The sequence below is a fragment of the Varanus komodoensis genome, unplaced genomic scaffold (assembly GCF_004798865.1).
Source record: "Varanus komodoensis strain SLA01 unplaced genomic scaffold, ASM479886v1 scaffold55, whole genome shotgun sequence".
Classification (NCBI taxonomy): Eukaryota; Metazoa; Chordata; class Lepidosauria; order Squamata; family Varanidae; genus Varanus; species Varanus komodoensis.
The window spans coordinates 5,467,863-5,489,396 of record NW_025336157.1 but is presented as its reverse complement, the minus strand read 5'-3'; the positions used below and the strand labels follow the sequence as shown (position 1 = coordinate 5,489,396).

Here is a 21,534-nt window from a genome sequence, read left to right as displayed (position 1 = left end):
ATAGAAACAGAGAAGCAGAGCGAGTCAGAAGGGGTCTCCCAGGCCATCTAGTCTGACCCCCGACTCCAGCCACTCCGCTCACAACACGCCCACCATGTGCACGTCCAGCCTGTCCTTGGACTCACAAGGACTTGAGCCTTAGAAACAGGCAAATGACCTTCACTGGGGGCTCCGTTTGGTTTCCTTGTTCTTGTTTAGCACTCTGCAAGTTAGGGATGGACGAACTGGTGAATTTGGAGGAGCAGGAGAGGGGCTGCCATCGCACTTAGATCGTGCTTGTGCGTTTCCGCAGGCCGCTGGTCCACCCTGGTGGAAAGAGAACGCCGGCTCAGATGGGTCGTTGATCAGATCTGGCTTCTGTTCGTACGTGGAACCCGCCACGTCCAGTCTGCTGACCGCTGAGTGCAGTTCTTCAGGGGACGGCAGATATTCCCCAAGTTCCTGAAGGCAACTCGTTGGAGAGGAACCAGAAGGTGGAAGATGACATGATTCGAGCAAGGCCTCCTTACCTCACGTTCTTATGCAACTAGGGCAGGATACCTGGATTTCTTCCCACTTCGAAGAAACAAGCGTGATCTAATGCTCCAACAGGTCGGCAGAAACCCGGAGCAGCGACCTCGGAATTGCTGGCACAGAGATGCCGACTTCCTCCGGGGACGTAGCAAGCCCCTTTCCTAGCCTCTTCAAACAGATTCCGCCTTTCTTCTTCTTCATCGAGTCTCATCTCTGAGCGGAAGGCGCCGACTTATTCCAGGAATGTTTAGAGAAGAGCTTTGCTAATTCACGAGGATAAAATGAGGATGAATCAGACGGAGCTGTTCATTTGCACCTTCCAAGGAGTTTGTCAAGGGGGCCCCTCCTTGCTGCTGTTAAAGTTCTCCCCACTTCATCTTTTGGATATCAGGGTGACCTCATTCCTAGGGTTTGGAGAGACTGTGGGGCCGGGGGCAGGGTGAGAAGTTAAGGTGACATACAGTGACAGATGCTTTCCCCCTGCCCAAAAAATCCACCTGCCTCTATTATTCTGACCACACAGTACCAACCTCCTCACTGCGAATTCCTCCCGTCTACCAAGCAGGAAAAAAAATAGCGGCCCCTGCTTTCGAAGCCCTTGAGAGCAATCCTGTTTCTCCAGGACGAGGGTGGGGGCAGGACTGAGTTTCTCCTTGGTTTTCACAGGAATGAGTCAAAACTGGCAGAGAGATCCGTGCACAGGACAAAAAGAAGAGGAGGTTTTTGAGAATCTGAGTGTGGGAGAAACCAAAACTGGCAGATTAGACTGTTGAAAGCCGTGGGCTTGGAGAGCTCATTCTTAACAAGTCTGCATTTGAATCCCAGCCTAACCAAGTTAGCGCTGAAGTAACATTGCCAATTAACCCGTTGCTGTGCACCATGGATGCTTCCGTACTGGAAATCGCCAGAGCTCTTGGATTTGGCTGTGCAAGTAGCCAGTCTGTTTCTGATAGGAATTCGCCAAACTTTGGAAGCTTGAGATTTAAAAAGTCAGGTGCAGGAGAAAGCAAAATGGAGATAAGTCTGGGATATTTTGCCAGTCGAGGCAAAGAACAAGATGGCGGGCCCCTCCAGTCCATGCACAAGAGAGGACTTACCCGGCACAACTGGGGCTTTTACCTTCGGTGCTGCCCTTGTAATGGCGTCCTCGGCTGCCCCAGAAGGGCCCAGGGGGTCGCTTGAGCGGTGCAGAGCCGGCTGTGATGCACAGCTCTGCCCTCCAATTACGGCTGAGGATCAGCCATCTGAGAGAGGCGGCCTCGTCACTTGGCCGAACGATAGGGCCAGCTCTGCTTCTCTCTTGGCCCTCATACCTTTTCCTACAGTATCACCCTCTCCGGATATTTAGGGCTCCAACTCCCATGACAGAAACCTAGAAACAGAGCGAGTCAGAAGGGGTCTCCCGGGCCATCTAGTCTGACCCCCGGCTCCAGCCGGCTCCGCTCACGACATGCCCACCATGTGCATGTCCAGCCTATCTTTGAGCACCCGCACCGATGGGGCCTCAACCTCCTCCCGGGGAAGCCCATTCCATACTGAGGGGTCCTAACTGTCAGGAGGTACTTCCTGGCAGCCACCCTAAATCTTGGCTCCCTGAGCTTTGCTCCGTTGGAGCACGTCCTGCCTCCACGGCAGGGGAGAACAGGTCTCTCCCCACCTCCGTGTGACACCCCCTCACGTACCTGCATGTCGCTAGCAGGTTCCCTCTGAGCCTCCTCCCCTCCAGCCTGAAAAGACCCAGCTCCCCCAGTTGCTCCTCATATGGCTTCCCCTGCAAACCAGCCACCATCCTTAGCGGCCTTTCGCTGCACTGATTCCAACTCTGTCCATGCTGGCTGGGGCTGATGGGAATTGCAGGCAGCCTACTCTGGATTATATAATTATGCTGATCCAAATTTTTCCCTTTCCTGCTTCCAGATCACTGGCCAGAGGGCAGTGGGTGGGGATAATTTTTTACATGGGGATCTGGGAAACTAATGGGGTGAAGGGATGGCTTTCCCCACTCTTCCTGGTGACTGCCATTTTTTCCCCAGAATTCCCCTGGGAGGGACATTATTTCATTATGTAGCATTGCTCCCAAGGAGTTCTATTTGGGAATTACACTTCCGAACAAGCAGCTTTCAGGATAAGATCTCATTTTTGCACCCTCACCTGCCAAATTCAGTCACATCCCATTGGAGAATTTTTTAAATTCAGTCCTTACACAATACACAGCTTCTGAATTAAGAAAAAACATTCTTTTTTACAACTTTTGTGAGGGACAAAGAGATCCTGCTCTCCTTTCCAAAATGTTTTCTTTCTGCATTTCTGTTTGCTTTTACTGGTCCATTACGGACCACTTCAAAAATCCACATTTCCATCTCCGACAGACCTACGTCATCTGTTGTCTTCCTTGAATTATGAGCAGGTGTAAGAGAGAAGATGCACATTCCAGCCTTATGAAAAGGAAATGCTTTTGGAATGGGACAACATGGCAATTAAACTGTGGAACTGCCTGCCACAGGATATAGGCTGGAGCCACGTCTTGGGAAACCCTCAGATGGACCAGTACTGGATTGATGGCGCAGCCATCACAACAGGAATTTAAAAAAATAGTGCATGCCATGAATATTTCTAGCGATGGCATTCTGAGGCTCAGACCAATTGCTATTTATCCTTCCCTGCCTGTATTCAGCATGCAAATTGTTTTTATGACTCTTTATCTGCCCTGAAATCTTCTGAGACAAGGTTGGCTGAGAGCTGGAAACTGTCCACCCACACAGTTCATAAGTAATGTGGCTCTCCCACACCTAAGAATGCAGCCAGCTAACCACTGATACATACTGCCCTGCAGCTTATCTTCACATGCTTCAAGGCGAGATCTCTAAAGAAGGAAGCGTTCGGTACAGTCATCTTCTCTGGGCCTATGACATATTGATTACGAATTCAAAAATATTCTCCTCCCATGTGCAAGTTTTGGGAATGGGCTAATTTTGGAGAGGGTTTGTGCAACTTAGCAAAAAATCACGGCACCATTTATTTTCTGGGCTGCCACCATTTTTTTCCCAGAAGTCTTTGGAATGATGCTTGTAGTTCAGGGCATGCTGAGAAAGGAATTGCTTTCCCAACTGGTGGCCACTGAAGAAGAAGAAGGGCTGAGGGAAAGAGGGAGGCACTGCGGTCCACAGTAAACCCATCCCCATGAAGTCTTCCATTTTGTCCCCGCAAAAAATTGCCTTTGGATATTAATTTATCTTTATATTGTTTATTTATTTTATGTTGTTAATTTTAATTTTATATTGTTATTTCTGTATTTTATTGTATTTTGTTGTGTTGTAAGCCGCCCCGAGGCTTCGGCAAGGGGCGGCATAGAAATGTTTTAATAAATAAATAAAATAAATAAATTTATTCAAAACTTTCCTATACCCTCCGATACTTAGACCTCTCGGGGTGGTTTACAACAAATTAATCCTAAAAATAGAAATCAGAATCACAGTTGCCCCGCAGCCAGTGTTAAAATACAAACCCGCTAACTAAAACAAGTTAATAATTAAAATACTGGGAGAATAAAAAGGGTTTCACCTGACGCCGAAAGGAAAGAAGCGTCGGCATCAAGCGGGCCTCTCTGGGGAGCGTGTTCCACAGTCAGGGTAGCAACACTCCAGCGAATTTGCCTGTCCAAACAGTACACTAGAGCCTTTGTCTTGGCATGCTAGCTTTCTGCAGTCAGGGAGAGCGTGACATCAGAGACTTTTCAGACACATGACCCCCGCGTGCGCGCACACACACACACACACACTGCCCTGCCAGCATTTTGAAATTTTGCCATCATCCGGGGAGAGCTAGATACGTAACCCCCACTTCTTCCCCAAAGGTTGTGGCTCAAATGAAGCTTTGAAGCTAAAGTTGGGCACTTTTCAACCTGCCCACCTGAAAGGGCATTGGGCAAATAACAGAACGCCTCCATTACCAATATGAATACACATGCGGGGGGGGGGCGGACCTTGGTTGTCCAAATGGACAGCATTTCAGCAACGGCAAAGGAGCTGAATATCAGATATACTTACCCTAACACCAGAGAATCCACCAGTAGACCTCAAGCAAGAGACAGAAATAAATAGGGCCTACCTTTCTTTTCTTCTCACTCCAATACATCAAGACGCAGTGTGGCAGACTGGCTTGAGTGCTGGATTGGGACTCAGGAGATCCGGGTTCAAATCCCCACACGGCCATGAAGAACCTGCATTCTCTGGCCAGACGCTCACTCTCAGTCTAGCCTTCCTCACAGGGTTGTTGTGAAGATAAGATGGAGGAGAGAGGACCATGTGAGCTGCCTTGGATTCCTTGCAAGAGAAAGAAAGGCAGGTTATACTTGTAAAATAGCACTGATATCACCTTGGTGAATTATAGCAGCTTTTTTTGGGGGGGGGGGGGCTTAACACTTTCTGCATGCAACATTAAAAAATAATTTTCTGATGTGTTCATAGAAACAGCATCTCTTCCAGCAAAGGTAAGCCTGATTAGGCTATTAGGGCTGAGAGCTGAGTAACGAGGAAAATATGCCACCAGACACACCTTGCTTTGCCTCCACAATACAACCCACAATGGCCGGGACACCAGTCCCATCCCTGTCAGCCTGGCAGGAGCAAAGACAAGATATTCTGACATGTGCAACCCGCTCGGTTCACAAAAAGTTACTTAAGGCTGCATCACTTCGCTGACAAATCAGTTAAGCTCGGAGCAGAGAGAAAGGGGTGTTACCCATCTGAGGTGTGCTGACCCGGATTAAGACCCGAGGTTTCCCACACTGTGCTTAGACTCACCAATTGGAACTAGTTAAGATTTGGACTAGTTAAGAAGAGTAAGAACCAGTTTAAGGACTAGTTTATGACTAGTTTAAGGCCTGGATGAAGGACTAGCGAAGAAGACTGAAAATTGATTTGGGACTAGCTAAGATGCCCCGATGAATTGGACAATGAAGTTTGTTTCTGTTCCGTTCCATTCCATTCCTTTCCTTTCAAAGCTAATTTTAAATGCGACCACTTTTTTAAAGCCCAGCTTGCATCTAGTTTTACGGATTCATTGTTTCATTCCAGATATTTAAAAGCAAGCCCTAATGAGGAACCTTTAAGAAAAAAACTGCTTTGAAACACAGGGGTTGTTTAAACTTTCCAAGAAAAAAAAAAAAAACACTGTGAAGAAATACATTTCCAGTTCGAAAGGCCTGTACTCAAGGGGCCGAGTGTAACTTAATCTGAAGGGAGTTCCAGAATGGAGGGGCTACCGCTGAGGAGGCCCCGTCTCTCATGCTCGCAGGCCTAGTAATGGTGGCCTTTAAGGTTATCTTTTGCATCAAGGGGACTTTCTGAACAGTCTTCAAAAGCCACCCCTTGCAAAGGGCACTGCAGTAGCCCAGCGAGGTGGCCAACTAGAATAGGGAGGCCAGCCAGAACGCGGCTGCCCTGAGCGGAGAGAAGGTCCCGTATCTCAAAGGGAAACGCTGATGGCTGCAAAAGAGGCAGGCCACTCCTGAAAACCACAGAGAAAGCTCTTCACACACACCCTCTGTCGGAACAAGCTCTGCTTTGCTCTACACTTAGCAGCAAATGCCCCCCTTTTTTAAAATAAAACAGCTTCTTTTACAACATGTCCTTCCATCAGCTTAAAAACAAAGACAAGGTTTTTTTAAATCAGAGTGACAACAAGATTTATATGGAGATTTAGGGCTAATCATTGAACTGAGTCATCAGTTAAGACTCCTGTTATGAACAGATCAAGATTTCTTTAATTGGCCCTAAGAATTTTGTATCGAGACTGTTAAGATGGTGTTAGTTTATGCTGCAGTTCTAACTGCTTGTGGGCGAATTCATTTCCCCCCCGCAATTCAAATCACTTTTGTGTTTTCACCAGTAAATCGATTCCGTCCTTTTCCCACATTTATTTAAAACCTGCCCCTTTTGAGCGGTTTAAAAAAATCCATAGGAATATATGCTTTTAAATCAAGCAATTTTCTCTAAAGTAAAATATGTCAGTACAGTCAAGAAAGAGAAAAACACGACCGATAACTACATTCAGAGAAGTACAAGGCAGCTCAGTTTCGTTCAGAATTTGCAGTGTCCGAATCTGCCAAGCATCGCTAGTGAGTTTTGTCAAGATTAAATAAAATTCCGGACCAAACTTGAGCCTTTGAAGATAGCCTGGAAACCACTCTAAAATGAGGCAGGCAGAGGTGCATGCGTTAACAAAACCAAACCAAAAACTATTCTAGAAATACAAGACACGAAAACAAGCAAACAGCCATGTAACATGCAGAGAGGTGTGGGGTGACAAAAGGTATATTTGTGTGGAAGTCCAACACATCCCACCTTTGGGCTGTATCTAATCACAATCTTTGTTTCGTATTTCTGCATGGAAATTCATGCATCTTTTTGTGTACATGTTCTCAAATACGCATTTCAGTGGTTTGTATATTTAAAATAGATACATTCTTCTCCCATTGATTCAAGGGTGTTTGTGTATAAATCACACTACAGTCTCAAATAAGCATTCCTTCCAACAGCAGATTGTGTTTGGTTCAGGGGATGAAAACAGGGGAGATCTGAATCCACACCAAACTGAAACAAAACTTTCTTGCCTCTCTACTCATGCCTGATTATTCCTCCAAACAATCAATCAATCAATCAATCAAATTCTGTTAATTGTCCATCAACAACCACATCACAGATTTTCAGAAACCACCCATTCACAAAATGCCCTATTTTCATTCTTGAGCTGAAGAATCCAAGATTAAGCTTCCTCAGTCAATTAGCTGTTCGCTTCTGGGATCAATCCAAAAGGCTGGGATTCACCTTTTATGCTCCAAAGAGTCTAGAAATACATCCCAATTTGATTTCTTCTTTTTGAACCTACCTGTGTAGGGATGGGAATATTTAGGAATTGGAGAGCAAGCCTTAGCCCTCAAAATATTCCTTTCTTTAATTTTTGTAACACACACTAAAATGCAAATGTTAGGGGAAATAGCTTACAAGCCTGTGTTATACTAGGAAAATCTGCCACCAAATTTGTGTGCATCAGGCTAAACTGTCAATAAAACATGTCTTTGGAGCAATGGACACAAAACAGTCTTCTAAATTTTTGTGCAAACTTTAAAAAATAGTTCTCAAAGTTTGGGGACAAACCAAACAGGATTGGAAACATGCAATATGGCAAGGCCACAAGATGGAGAGAATAGGGAAAAATAACCATCAGGACTAGCAGACACTGAGAAGTTTCTTCTTCATTAATTTGTTGAATCCCCTTTTAAATTGTGGCCATCCCCACATCTTTGGCTAACGAACTCCACGATTTAAGTATGTGTGGTGTGAAGCAGCTCTTCCTTGGATCTGTTCTGAATGTCCCCCAATCGGTTTCCTGGGATGGCCCCTCTGGGTTCAAGAATATGGAAGAGGGCGAAAACTCCATTTTGCTCTTCCCTCACACCAGCCATCCGTATATGCACAGTGAACATGCTTCCCTTTCGCCGCCTCTCCAAATCAGCCATCCTCCAAACCTATGGCTCCCATCAGCAAGGCCACTCGTGACGGATGATGGGAGCTGCTGTCCCAGACACTTGATGGAAGCTACACAGGGGAAGACGGATCAAAGTCCAGCGACCGGAAAGCCAAGCAGATGCCTTCAAGACACCCACCCTCGCAGCCTGGGGAGTCCGACACTGAACCCTCATTCTAACGCAAACCATTTGCTCAGTCTGGGATTGCTTAGAGGCAGGATGTTTGCCTAGAGACACGGAATCTGTCCCAGCTGCTCCGTGCTGTGCCATACCATGGACTTTACACACCAGAGCAGAGTGTGGGTCACTGTGTATCACCAGCAGGAAGAACGAGCTGGTCAGGAGACAGGATTCCTCCGTTTTGCAACCCAGTGCAACAGGTGAGTTGAGGAACGCCCCAAAGATTGGCAGGCTCCTTCCAAAACAGGTGGGGGGACGTTCCTCTTTAAAACGAAGGCCAGGCCGGCCTCGTGACACAGACGCTGGGTAGACGTAAGAAGTAGGAGGTGTCGTATCTCATATTGCTAAGTCTTGTACAGACAGGAGACGCTGGAAAGCGAGACGGACGGACGGACGGGTGCAGAGGCCTTTGGCAGGAAGAACAAATAGACAGAGAGCGACCCCCGCACCAGTCATGCAAGGTGAGTGGGAACGGAGCGTGCAGCTAGCCAAGGACACGCACTTTTGTCTACGGAAGGGGTGGGAAGAGGCAAGCCTGAAGGGGGCATAGTGCAGGGGTCGTTTCGGATTGAAGGCACAAAGCTCGGAATTTGGCTGGGAACATGCCAAGGGGTACGACGTGCCCCTACAAGTCCTGGCGATAAATACTCCATTAGTTAAGCTTCCTGACAACAAAACACATTTGGGACAAAAGGCGAGGGTGCGGGAGGAGAGGGAGAATTCAGAAGTAGGCAGTGAAGGGCCTTTGGAAGGGAAGGCGGTGGGTTTTGCAGACCACCCGGTCTTTCCTCTGCCGAATATTTGTTGGTCTAGTTAATATCCCCCCTCACGTTCCAATGGGCCACTAATGCATGTTCAATTCACACAAAGAAGGCTCTGGCTCTCTTCCAAGCGACGGGCTTGCTGAATCGGTAGGCTCTGATCCCCACTACCGAAACACTCGCTTCAGAACACCACTTCTTGGATCAGAGAGTTCAGTGGGGCTTTCTACTGAATAGAGACTTTGTGGGCAAGGGAAAGCCTTCTTTTAAATGCAGATTTCTCATGTTCTGCGCATCTGATGAGGATGGAAAACACCCATTCTTTTCTGAAATCTGCATTTATCCGAATTTTGTAGCAGAGTTCACCTGATCAGAATCTGGAGACAGAAATGTGCCTGTAACCAGAAATAATGTTTTAAAGGCATTCTAATAGGGGAATGGTTTGCAAACATTGGTGTGTGTGAAGCAGCAGAAACTCTTCATATGGCCAGGTCCTTATTCCTGGTAGGGTGGTATAGTCAGCACTGAGCTGAATTGGCTCTCCGTATTCCAGGAAGGAATATTTCCTAGTTCTGCTTCAAGAAACCAGACCTGGCACCTGGAACCTTCTGAACTAGAAGCACAGTCATAACCACCAAGTTACGTCCTTTCTCCCAATTCTCATCTTCATAGAAATACGCACAAAAAATGCTTACGGATTCTTACACAGACTCTTAAAGGATCTGAAAGGTTGGGATGAGCTACATAAAACCTCTGAGACATTTCCAGCGTCCAAGAAAACCTGCGCTTAAAATGGGAAAATTAAGATACCGAGCTTAACTGAAATTTAGCAATTCCAGTACTACAACATGGTCGGAAGCCAATTAAGTGGGTTTAGGATCTCAAGGCAAAGAAAAAGATGTGTTTCTCCAAATTGTCCTCTTTTTTTCCTTGAGATGCTGAGGGAAGCTTTGCTTTAGTCCTGAGCTCACGACATAATGTAAAGATCTTGTGAGGTTCAAAGTAAATACTTTGTCTCTTATGTTGCCAGAGATTTGGGGATGAACTGCTTGCAGGAACCTCGTCAGATTAGATTGTCCAGAGAGTAAGGACATGCTGTGACAACAGTTTGTATTCTTTTGGCGTTTCCGAGCAGAATGATTGAAATGGGTTGTGCAAGTAATTTGGCTTAAGGTCAGAAAGCCACTAACTTAAAAACGTTTATTTATGTATTCATTATAGTTGTACCCCACCTTTTTCCTTCTGGCATGGATCCCAAAGCAGTTCTGGTGATCCTCCTCCTCCATTTTATCCTCAAAACAACCCTTTGAAGTAGTTTAGCTTGAGAATCCCTGATTGTCCCAAAGTCACCCAAATAACTTTGTAAAATAATTAAAAGCAAAGTTGGCTGGTCTTCAAAATTCACAATCCCCTGAATGTTTCTGTGGAGCTCGTCTCCAAAATGGGTGAGTTTGGAGAAAGTATATACAAAAAAAATGTTCAAAACACTGGGCATCATATGAAGAAAAGCACTCATGTAGAATTTGTCTATTAGGCAAAAGTGCAGAGAAAAATCTAGCTTTTAGGAGAAATTAACAAAAATGTGTATGAACTGTTAAATAAACCTAAAAAATAAATTTCAATGTTTGGGACAAACTAGAAAAATGAGAAGCAAACCAAACCAAAACTGACAGATTTATCCATCCCTAAGTGTTTGCAAGATCCAATGTAAAGACAACAGGAGCCAAGATATAAGAAATTTTGCTCAAGACTCTAGTTTTGTTATTTCCCAAGGAAATAACAAAGGATGACATTGGATTTTTCATTAGAATGGTTAACTCTTGGTCAACTATTTTGACTGGAGTAGAGGTTTGTGTATAATGTTCCTTTGCACTCAAAAAGATTCTGACTTTTGGAAGGTATATAAAAATTCATTCCAGCTCAAGTGATCAACTAACTCAGATGGAAACAGAGGCAGGATCCATACATGTACAGAAGCAAGGCACTCTCATTTTGGCTCCGCGTCGTCCACATGCCGTCCCCAGAAATGTTGTGCTTGGTCCTTATATTGCTGGGTTAGGGGACTATCTGGTTAGCTCATGCTTTCTGTTCAAATCCTGTCTGGAAGTGACTGATAACCCTGAAACTTTTCCCCAAATTTCGCCATATCCTGCTGGTGTTGTGACAGCTCATTACAGCACGCTTTCAAAATGCCTGCCCTCTTGCTCAGAGACTCAGACTCATCTCATCAACGCTCTGTGATTTCTTTTCATGATCATTTATGTTTCAGAAAGTGGCTTTAAGGGTTGAGAACAGAAGAGTGTAGAATAAGTATTTTAAATACATTTAACATTTAAAAAGGCGATGAGCTGCGAATCTCTCAATAGATCATAGCCACAGAATGTATATACTTGACTGTGTGGCTTAGGAGAAAATTGAATGAGGAGCAGGGCCGTCACAGACATCCAAAGCAGAATGAAATAGGTTTGATTTTCTGCTAAGCAAGTTCATTGTTTTTGAACCAGAACTACTTCCATGGGCAAATTCTGTGAACAGAACCAAAAGTTAGCTGAAATATATTATGCACGTCTGAAAAGTTACGATAATGTATATACAATGCTTAAGGCACTTTGTTCTTTCCCATGGATTTATTTCCATAATTTTCAGAGCAGGAAACAAAAATCAGATTTCATATGTTTGCAAAGCCTGGAACAGACAACTCCATCCCATTCACACAATTAAATTGAATCCAAACATCCCCAGTAACGGGGATGATGGGAAACATGATAGAAGCACAAATTAGGCGTGGCATGGAAGAAACAGGGAAAAGAGGGGGTTTTTCCCGCCCTTGTAATACCAGAACCCAGAGGAGTCATCCCATCAAGTTGATTGATGGGAAATTCAGGGGAGAACAAAGGAATCTCATCTTCATGCAGTTCATTTATGGGATTCACTTGGATGAGCTGGAGTGGCGGCCATCTTGGATGGCTTTAAGGGGAATTACACCAACAGCTCCTAGTCAGAATGGTGATGTCATACTTCCAGTATCAGAGGCAATATGCAGCGACGTGCCAATTGCTGGGGAACATGGGCACTCATGTCGTATGTGTGGATGTCCCGCAAGCCATGGCTGGCCACGGTGGGAACGGAAAGACCTGGGCACACCTGAGGTTGATCCGGGCTGCTCCTCCGAAGTTCTCCACAAGCCCCAGCATGTTCAGTCTTGGGTGCCAGGAAAGTAAGAAAGTAGAATCTGCCTTGTGCAGAAAAGGGAACAAAACGTTTTCGTTTCATCCCGCGTGTACGCCCCAAAAGGGAAAGATAGGCTTGGGACTCGGCCGTTACATTCCCAATGTGGTAGAACTGGGGATGGCTAAATTACAAGCAGCAATTGGAACATTCCTCCCAAGGCACCAAGAAATCAAGCTCAGCCTGTGCCAGCCACCTGGCTGGAAACTGAAATCTGCTGGCAAGATCTGGAGAAGGAAGAGAAATTCAGCTGTAGAGCCAGTCAGCCTTGGGACGTGCTTAGCATGCCATGAGTTGGAACAGATGTTTGGACTACAACTCCTATCATTCTTTTCAGCCATATGGGCGGGGGAGCCAAGGTGGGGAACACCTTCATCCTTCTGTATGTCTGGTGCCCTATAAGGTACAACCCCAAAGAGTATGCAAGTCCCCAGTCCGAGACTCCTTCCAAGCTACACACCACAAGCGAAAAGAGTGTCAGGAGGAGGTCCGGTCCATAAACTAAACGATGTTGCTGCAGGAGACAGGACTTCCCACTGATGCCCCTTGCTTGAACCCCATTCCATTTCATGGGGCAATCCTTTAATCCTAGCAAAGCAGCATGCTCCAACTGAGGCCCAGTTTAGGCCTTCAACTCCCACCAAGATGAGCCCACATGGCCAATGATCGGGAATTCTCGGAGTCGTTCCCTAAAATACCCGGATAGGAACTGGCTTGAGAACGCGGGGCAACCACCTAAATTTGAATACTGGCGCTGAAGGGAAACCAAATCCCATCCAGAAGAGATCCGGAACTTCATCCCTCTGCAAACGACTGCCTCTCTAAGGGCAAAATAGCTGCGAGATTAACCACATCCCATGTGCATGCCAGAGGGAGGGACCTACAGGTGTGATGGAGCGAGTCGCGTCTTGTTTGATCTGATCCGCTCGGCAGAGACGCCTCACACCCCTCTGGTTGCTTAACTTCTCTCCAGCCATCCACTGCAGGAAGAAACAGCCCGATCTCTCTGCTCCATTGAGAGAAAACCACAGGTTCTAATCCTGCCTCAAAGAGGCAGCCCTCTCCAGATTTCAGTGAGGTTTAGTCCCAGCGAAGGAAGAGTAATCATTGCAGCTTTCATTCGGAGATTTATGAGAGCTATCCTGGGTGCTGAACCATTTTTGGGGATTGAATTCCACACCAAAGATTTGGTCTTTTGGGGCTCCTTAGATACACACATCCCTTTTCCCTGACCCCATCCTCAATTGTTTGGCGTTTCTGGCTTTTGTGTCCCCCCCCCCCCCCGGCATTCTAAAAAGCCTCTCTTAAGGGGTAGTTAGCTAAAATTTGCTGGCATGGGGGCCACATTTTGCTTTTGACCACACTTACCAATGGAAAGTGGCCCTTGAGAATTTCTGCAAAATAGAATTTGGCCCTCAGACAGAAAGAAGTCCGACACTCCAGATTTAAATCATGTTAGGTACAAATATTTGCAATATTTCTGGAATGCAAGGGTTGACTTTGAAGATGCCGTTCCCTCCTAGGTGGAACTAGAAAGGGAAGGCCTCTTTCAATGAATACATCTTTAAAGGGTTTTCAGAAAATGAATGCATCCATGCCACAGTTGCAATCAGATCAAACACAGTTGCATAGAAATGTAATAATAATAATAATAATAATAATAATAATAATAATAATAATAATAATAACAACAACAACTAAAATCCAATAAGAACAGGGGAGCCAGTGTTGAAACAGAAAGAAATTGCCATGCAATGCTCAAAGAACTTAATCATACAGAGAGCAAAAATAATGTCAAAGGGGTTACTTACAAAATCCATCCGATACCAAATGTCAAAGCAGGGGAGACAAAAGAAGGGGCGCCTCTTTGGAGAATGCGTCCTGCATCACCACATCTAAAAAAGCAAAGAAAATAAAAACTGTATTGCTTGGAGCAAAAATGGTGTGCCATGTACATCAAATGTATGGGATGTCAAGCCAGGCAATGACATTCCAGAAAATATGTGGGAGTAAATGAGTGGCCATTTGCCTTCCTTTCAAGACAGCCGATTTCTACTCCCTGAGGTCTAACATCTGGCCACCCGCGTCTGACTTTAGGCTGGGTCAGTCCTCTGTTACCCATTCGGAATGGCTGCAGATATTTATTTGTTTATTTATTTTTCAATTTATATCCTGCCTTTCTCCTACAAAGGGCTCAAGGCAGCTTACATCCTCCTCCTCCTCCATCTTATCCCCACAACAACAACCCTGTGAGGTAGGTGGGGCTGAGAGTGTGGGACTGGCCCAAAGTCACCCAGTGGGCTTCATGGCTGAGCGGGGACTAGAACCCAGATCTCCTGAGTCCCAGTCCCTGAACCACAACACCACACTGGCTCTTATGCTCCTAAATCGAGTAAGGACATAATCCTATGCATGTTTAGACAGAAAAGAGGGAAGAAACTGAGCAGCCAGAACTGTGTCCAAGGCAAAATTTGAACACAAGGTTCCAAATCCACTTTTGGCCACTTCACTGTCGCTTTGCTAAAAATACAGGGAAATTAAGATAGCTCAGCTTTAAGGCTGGCCAAACGTGGAGCCAACCTAATGAAAAGAACAAGCTTCGTGTGATTTCCACTGCTTGATTTCTCTTGTGGGTACTTCACAAGATACTCAGATGCATGGATCTCATTTTGAGAGATCGGATTTCCTGCTCTTGGAAGAGGACTGAGCCTCCAACCCATATTCTTTCATGCTGGGCATGTCATTACCGCCCACGCATCCCGCTCTGTCACCCTTCATCCACAACAGAGCGGCTGCGGTGTATCTTGGAGTCCTGCACACACACACTGGGGGCATCCAATGGCAGCCAATGCCTGAAGCGAGGGTGGGAATTCGTGGGTCAAGAAAGGATGACTAGAAAGTCTCCAAGATGGCATCCGCAGGGACTGGAGTACTTTTTTAAGCCTGATCCAACAAGAAAGATTGGGGCCCCGAAGCAGGACGTTGGCACACAAGGAACACGGAATAAGGACCTCTGTCATTCCCACAAAATTTGTTATTTTGAGTCTTCAACTCCTGAAGTCTTTGGCTTCTTTCTTCCTAAATACTTTTTTCTTTCTATTGTACTTTCGGAAAATAAATGAAAATATTTGGAAAAACAAATACGGAGTCTTTACAGGGCTGACTTCAGTGTCCTAGGATTACAGATGGAGGAATTGGTCGGTTTTGGTTTCACCCCATTTCCCATTTCTCCAATCTTATATTCGAGAAACAGAACACTTTAAAGAAAAAGGTTTCCGTGAAAACGTGCGCGCCATTAGGGGAAATGTGTGTTAATGCATCCCATTTGTGTTTGAAAGTTTGCCTAGTGTGCATGAGTTTGGCATGCAATGCCACTAAAATAATGTATCTTGAAATATTTTGGCTTTCCTGTTGTCAGAACCACTGTAGGAACCAAACCCTGGACAGATTTAGTCTAAGCAATCTTCTAGCATGAGGTTTCTTTCTGAAATTCTATGTCTGCTTTGGGTCAGAAGCATCGATTGGAAGCATTTAATTAGGAAATGAAAACTCCACATTATTTAAATGGTGATAACCTGGGATGGGAGATTATATTTTACTTTGGAAAATTAGCACTGTAGCGTCATAGCACTAGAAATGCTTTATTTAAGCCACATTTTGCTAAGACTTTGCAATGTTGTCCTGTGCTTTCTTAGTGCTGAGCATTTCAGCACTAAGACCGGATATAAGAGGGTTGTAATGCTGTGCCGGCCACAAAGGGGTCTCATAGGTTCATCTGCCTCATGCATCAGTGCGGTATCAACGCTACAAGTGGGGTAAGAAGCATTAGGACTGTAGCATGATAGAAGAGGACCATGTAACTCATGGTGACTCCACATTCAACAGCTCATTTGGAAGGGCAACGCAGGCCTGTGCAGTATTCTGGAGACGGACACCTCCGTTCTGGCTCGAGCTTTTCTGGACCCTCCCCAGTTCATTAGATGCTGAAAGCAGCCGTGGGGTCCTTCTAGGTATTGGTGGTGGCGGCACCTGGGCTTATAGGAACCTAGTGCTGGGACTTCATGAGGGCCAGGATGCTGACATCGGCCATGCGCTCCGATTTCCCTGCTCCTGCCTCACAGTATGTAAAAAGAAAGTCAATTTACATACTGCCTCACAGTATGTAAAAAGAAAGTCAATTTACATACTGCCTCACAGTATGTAAAAAGAAAGTCAATTTTTCCAGTTCTGGGCCCCTCATTACAGGAAGGATATAGCCAGGTTGGAGTCAGTGCAGCATAGGGCCACAAGGTTGGTGGCCGGTTTGCAGGGGATGCCGTATGAGGCGAGACTGAGGGAACCGGGTCTCTTCAGCCTGGAGAAGAGGAGACTCCGAGGGGATCTCTTGGCGACATACAGGCATGTGAGGGGGTGTCACACGGAGGTGGGGAGAGACCTGTCCTCCCCTGCAGAGGAAGGCAGGACACCCTCCAATGGAGCAAAGCTCAGGGAGCCAAGGTTGTATTTGGATGCCAGGAAGCACTTCCTGACAGTCAGGACCCCGAGGGTGTGGACTGGGCTTCCACAGGAGGTGGTTGAGGCCCCACCGGTGAGGGTGTTCAAGGATAGGCTGGACGTCCACATGGTGGGCATGTCGTGAGCGGAGCCAAGCTGGAGCCGGGGGTCAGACTAGATGGCCTGGGAGACCCCTTCTGACTCACTCCGTTTCTATGTTTTCCCTACCATAATGCACCAAGAGGGCCACCTAGGGATGCCATTGGTGGAATAGGCGGCATGTAAATATAGTTTTTAAAATAAATATGTGGAGGTGGCCTGCTCCCCAATGGGCAATTATGACCCACTGGAATTACAAGATATGCTCCCGAAGCCAACAAGCTGCCCAAACTGGTTCTTGTGGCTACGGATTGACACAGTGGCCTGAATTCTTGGATTCTCCTTGGAGGGCATGGATCCCATGGGTGCTCGTCATGGATGCAGAGAGACCTGCTGTGCAGTTTGGAGGCGCATGACACACAGATAGGATCGTGGCCGCAATGCTGCATGTTTGGAATCGGAATGTGTTTTCCGCATGCAATGGAACATCGTGTGCAAAGGAAAGCAAACGAGATACGCTCCGCTTTTCCCCTTCCTAAGTCAGGAGGTGAAGGCTGGCCCAGAAAGGACTCAGGAAAACAAAGCAAGCAACAACTATAGCCTTATCCGGTATTGGTGTGGGTTTGCGACTGCGAGACAGAGAGAGAAAAAGAGTGTTTGGGGCTGCATCCTGTATAATCTCTCCACCCAAACTTCGCTTCAGACAGGCGTGTGGCCACACTTTCTCTCTACCAGGCATCTCTACGGAGTTTACTATTCCTTTTCTGGGAAATGTGGAGTGCAGAATCTACAAGGAAAGAATCAGATTTGGCAGGTAAAGAGCTGCTATGCTTCTTTTGAAAAATTGTTCTCCTCAAGTAAAGCAGAAATCCATTCTTTTCTTGGTGGAAAGCTTACTGGAGGTGTATCTTGGTCATAAATTCAGGGGCGGTTTTAAGGGGTTACTAATCCACTAGTCCTCAGTTACACACACAGGAAGCAAAAGCCTTCTGCCAGATAGGAGGAGAAGTAAATCAGTATAAATCAAACGCAAGAGAGCCATTTTGGCTAAAGGGCGGGATAGAAATCTAATAAATAAATAAATAGGATTGGTTGTGCACACTCTTTTCGGATATTAGAACAAATGTATTTCTGTAGGATAATTGTTCAAGGAAAAATGCAGGGCTTGGAATTTTTCTTTTTTTCTGGTGGAGGAAATAGTCATATGGTTTGAATGCACCCAAAATCTGTGTTTTAATTTAACCGCCTCCCTTTGATTTCTGAAGATCCTCTTTTCTGGTACGAAAAGCTAGATTTGGGAACACAGGAAGCAGCTGGTGGTTTGCGGTAGAGAGACTTGAGAAAAAATACAGTAGCAACGGAGATAGACAGGAAAGCCACCTGAAATGCCATGTGAAAATTGTGAGCGATCATGACAGGCAGAGAAGATGGGAGGACAAACCTCCCACCCCATGGACCACATCTAGTTCTGTGGGAACCCCAGAAGGTCGTCTCTCCCTTCCCGGGGCTCTTTCCCCACAGAAGCATATTCTGGAATTCAGAGCTTTGAGCTCAAGGAAGGAGGTATTTTGGCTTCGCCCCATTCAGGCTGGAACCGCCACCAGCGTGACTGGCTATGCAGAAGGGGAGAGAAGGGAGGAAGGCCAGATAGCAGAGAGGGACCCCACAGAGTAGTTGGGGTACCTTCCCAGCAGTTCCCAGAGTGGGCTTGAGGGAGGGCAGATGCAAGACCGTATCCCCAAAGGGGAAGCCTTTAGTTTAAACAGAAGCCGGAGTCTGATACAGTCTTGGAAACAGGATCGCCTCCCCAGCCCTTCCAAATAACACCAGTGGCTCCCCAAGGACTAAACGACCTGTTATGTTGAATCTGTGGCATGCAATTCATCCTCACCATTTTGGTTTGCGGGGAGCTGATCTGGGTTTGGGTCACCATGTGCGGGGGGGGGGGGGGGGGCGGGCTGCCTCCATTGCAGCAAAATTCACTGCACAGAAATGCCTCCCCAACTCTAAACCTTCTTGCCCGACCCCAACAACAGACACAAACTGAATACTGATCCCAGTGCCTCAATTATGAGGTGAAAAAAGCACAGAAGAAAACCCCAGTGAAATCCAGCAATCCCAAAAGGAATGTTGCTAGATCAGATCAGTAAACTCTCATCCCGATCCTCTAGAAATCTTATGCAGCTGTCTGATCAAGCAGGGGCCATCTCTGTCCTTGCAAACAATTCTGCATGCCTCATAAGGACTAGAAACTTAATTTTTAAAAACAAACATGGAAGCAAAGACTTTTCAGGGAGTTGAATTCTGCACACAAGCTACACTCCTGGCTGTGATCCCATAACAGAGATATCCCTAGTTGCCTGCTTATTATCTAGAGAGTTACCCCAGACTCAACACCCCCTTTGGAAACTGGAGTGTAGGAAGCTTAAAAAGTGATGACCGGAGACAAGTCTGCTTCTGGCTGAAGGTAAGTCTCCAAGTCCTGTGAGGGAATTATTTGCTTTTATTATGCAAAAAAGATGGAGCAGAGGAGACCAAATCCCTGGGGAATTTTTATGGCCCACCTGTTCAAACAAGCCAGGCAAACCCCTCCCTGCTCTCTGGGAAAATTCTTTCCCTACCCCAAACACTGCAGTACAGCTGAAAACCTTTCTCCCCACACTCCTGGGCGCCTGGCTTTGCTGAAACAACTTTTCCCACCGTTGCTAAAGATCAGCCACCACAGCCCCTCTCAATGGAAGCCAAGCCCTGCCTTTCCCAGCATGCCCCAACCAGCTGGCTGGGGCATGCTGGGAAAGGCAGGGCTTGTTTTATTTAAGCATGCATCAGATGGTTCCGCAAGTGCAAACGCTTCACTCCGCCACTTTTGTTCTCCCTGTCTTTCCACCCCGCCTGTGCGACATCCGTCTATTTTCTACCACGTACAAAGCCGCCCATTCTTCCTCTGCCCGTAAACGAAGAGCTTTTTCCTCTGGAGGAACATTCCAGCCCTCGCTCTGCCTGCAAGAAAAGGGACCGGGGAACCCGAACTTCGGGAGGGCGAGCAGACCAGCAAACCCCGGGGAACCCCGACCGTCTCCCCCAGCGAGCGAGGCCTCTGGCGCAATGGGGTCGGTGCGCTTTTGAGCACAAGGGCGCATGAGGCTGATGCGGCTGCCACTTTCTTTTGCACAGGAGCCAAAGGAGGCGAGCACATGAGCGGGGACCCCTCTGAGCTGGAGTGGGCCATCCAGACGCTGGTGAAAAACTACGACAAGTACGCCGGCAAAGGCTGCTGCTGCAGGAGACGGCGGGGGATTAGCAAGAAAGATTTCCGCAAGATGCTGAGCCACGAACTCAATCACATGCTGACGGTGAGGCAAGGAGTGGGGGACGGCGGGGCGTGCTGGGCGCCCCCATATCCGGGATAAAACCGTGGGTCTTGTCTACGCCGGGTACAGAACTCGGGGTCCTCTTGACACTGCCAAGCCCTAACTTCAGTCAGCTTTGGGGTCAGTGGTTAAGGATGATGGGAAGTGGAGTGGGACCATCTCCAGAGGACCGCTAGCTCGGTACTTCGGTCTACCCTGACAAAGGTTCTGGAAGAGTCTAGAAAGGCGTCTTTCCCCCACTTTACCAGGAGGAAAGAGATTGGGGACTTGTGTACGTCAAGCACTCTGTGCAGATGGAAGTCAAAGGCAAGGCAAACCATCTGGCTTTAGAAACCACAGTAAGAATCCACCTCCTTTCCATTTTGTCTGAACAACAACCCTGCGAGGTAGGGTAGGGCGAGAGTCAGTGACTGGCCCTGAGCCTCCCAGCAAGCTTCATGGCCGCGTGGGGGCTAGAATCTGGATCTCCTGAGTCCTACTCTAACCACTAGGCTACACCGGAGAATTACTGCACACTTCAGCTAGGAGGCAAAATAACACGCAGACCCACTGCATGTTAAAAACTAAAAAACTGCATCTCTCACTTTTGCACGCAAGCGTCTATCACACATAAAGGCACTTTGGGGGTGAAAAGAAGAGGGAGCGTTATTTATTGTACTTATTTATTTAGAGCGTTTGTAGATTGTCCCATTACCGAAGGCTTGGGGCGGTTTAACAATATTTCAATATTGTTAAATATAACAATATTTCAATATTGTTAAATATAACAATATTCCTTTTGTGTAAGCCGTCCTGAGGCTTTTGCGACAGGACAGCATATAAATATCTTAAATAAATAAATAAAATGAATAAATAAACTCAAGGGAAGAAGCACAGAAAAAGAGGTGGACTTTCAGTTGGAAGGCTTCCGATCTGACTTTTGGTTCCAGACTCACCCACCTGCTTTTCCCACCCGCAGGACACCAAAAACAAACACGCTGCTGACAAACTGATCTGTGATCTAGACGAGAATCGAGACGGCCAGATCAGTTTCGATGAATACTGGAACCTGATTGGGGGCATCGCCAGTCCCATCTCATGCCTGATCCGGCAGCAGGAGGAAAGCGTGAAGTTCACCAAGTAGATTGTGCCCGGCACACGTAGCGACGACAATCAAGGCCACGGTGCTCCACAGCCCCCTTTCCCCTTGCCATCATGCCGACCTGGACCATGCCCGACATATGCCATCAGCATATCAATGCAAAACTGGAATTCACTGCAAAAGCCAACGTTTCCCTTTCAGCAGCTGCACTTGGTCATGTGCCATAGAGTGCAGCAACTGCCTGAAAAGCCTCATAATAAAGTCTGGAGTTGGATCAAA

At 46.6% G+C, this 21,534-nt stretch overlaps 1 protein-coding gene and 2 long non-coding RNA genes across 5 annotated transcripts in view; 1 reads left to right on the top strand and 2 right to left on the bottom strand.

The window, feature by feature from the left end:
* The window catches only part of LOC123032617, an 11,755-nt gene extending 6,927 nt beyond the window's left edge, over positions 1-4,828 (bottom strand). For both annotated transcript variants that reach the window (XR_006416507.1, XR_006416508.1), the window contains exon 1: positions 4,621-4,828. This is a non-coding gene — a long non-coding RNA (uncharacterized LOC123032617). The remainder of the gene's footprint in view (positions 1-4,620) is intronic.
* LOC123032618 overlaps positions 1-17,629 on the bottom strand; it is a 26,021-nt gene extending 8,392 nt beyond the window's left edge. The window contains exons 1-2 of the long non-coding RNA XR_006416509.1: positions 17,525-17,629; positions 9,299-9,308 (exon numbers count right to left, since the gene is read on the bottom strand). This is a non-coding gene — a long non-coding RNA (uncharacterized LOC123032618). The remainder of the gene's footprint in view (positions 1-9,298; positions 9,309-17,524) is intronic.
* Positions 8,356-21,534, top strand: S100A16 (S100 calcium binding protein A16). Of its 2 annotated transcripts, XM_044448653.1 has the most exons (4): positions 8,356-8,421; positions 8,581-8,682; positions 19,978-20,156; positions 21,133-21,534. In XM_044448653.1, the coding sequence occupies exons 2-4, from the start codon at positions 8,676-8,678 to the stop codon at positions 21,295-21,297; spliced, it is 351 nt and encodes a 116-aa protein (XP_044304588.1). In that variant the 5' UTR covers positions 8,356-8,421; positions 8,581-8,675; the 3' UTR covers positions 21,298-21,534. The 2 variants fall into 2 exon arrangements, with proteins under 2 accessions (XP_044304588.1, XP_044304587.1); XM_044448652.1 differs by lacking the exons at positions 8,356-8,421; positions 8,581-8,682 and adding an exon at positions 17,390-17,617.

Bases quoted from the DNA above. Each gene is read 5' to 3' on its own strand.
- S100A16 (XM_044448652.1), top strand. From the start codon at position 17,575: ATGTGGAGTGCAGAATCTACAAGGAAAGAATCAGATTTGGCAG. The intron at 17,618-19,977 runs GTAAAGAGCTGC...TCTTTTGCACAG, and splicing joins GAAAGAATCAGATTTGGCAG to GAGCCAAAGGAGGCGAGCAC. The intron at 20,157-21,132 runs GTGAGGCAAGGA...TCCCACCCGCAG, and splicing joins AACTCAATCACATGCTGACG to GACACCAAAAACAAACACGC.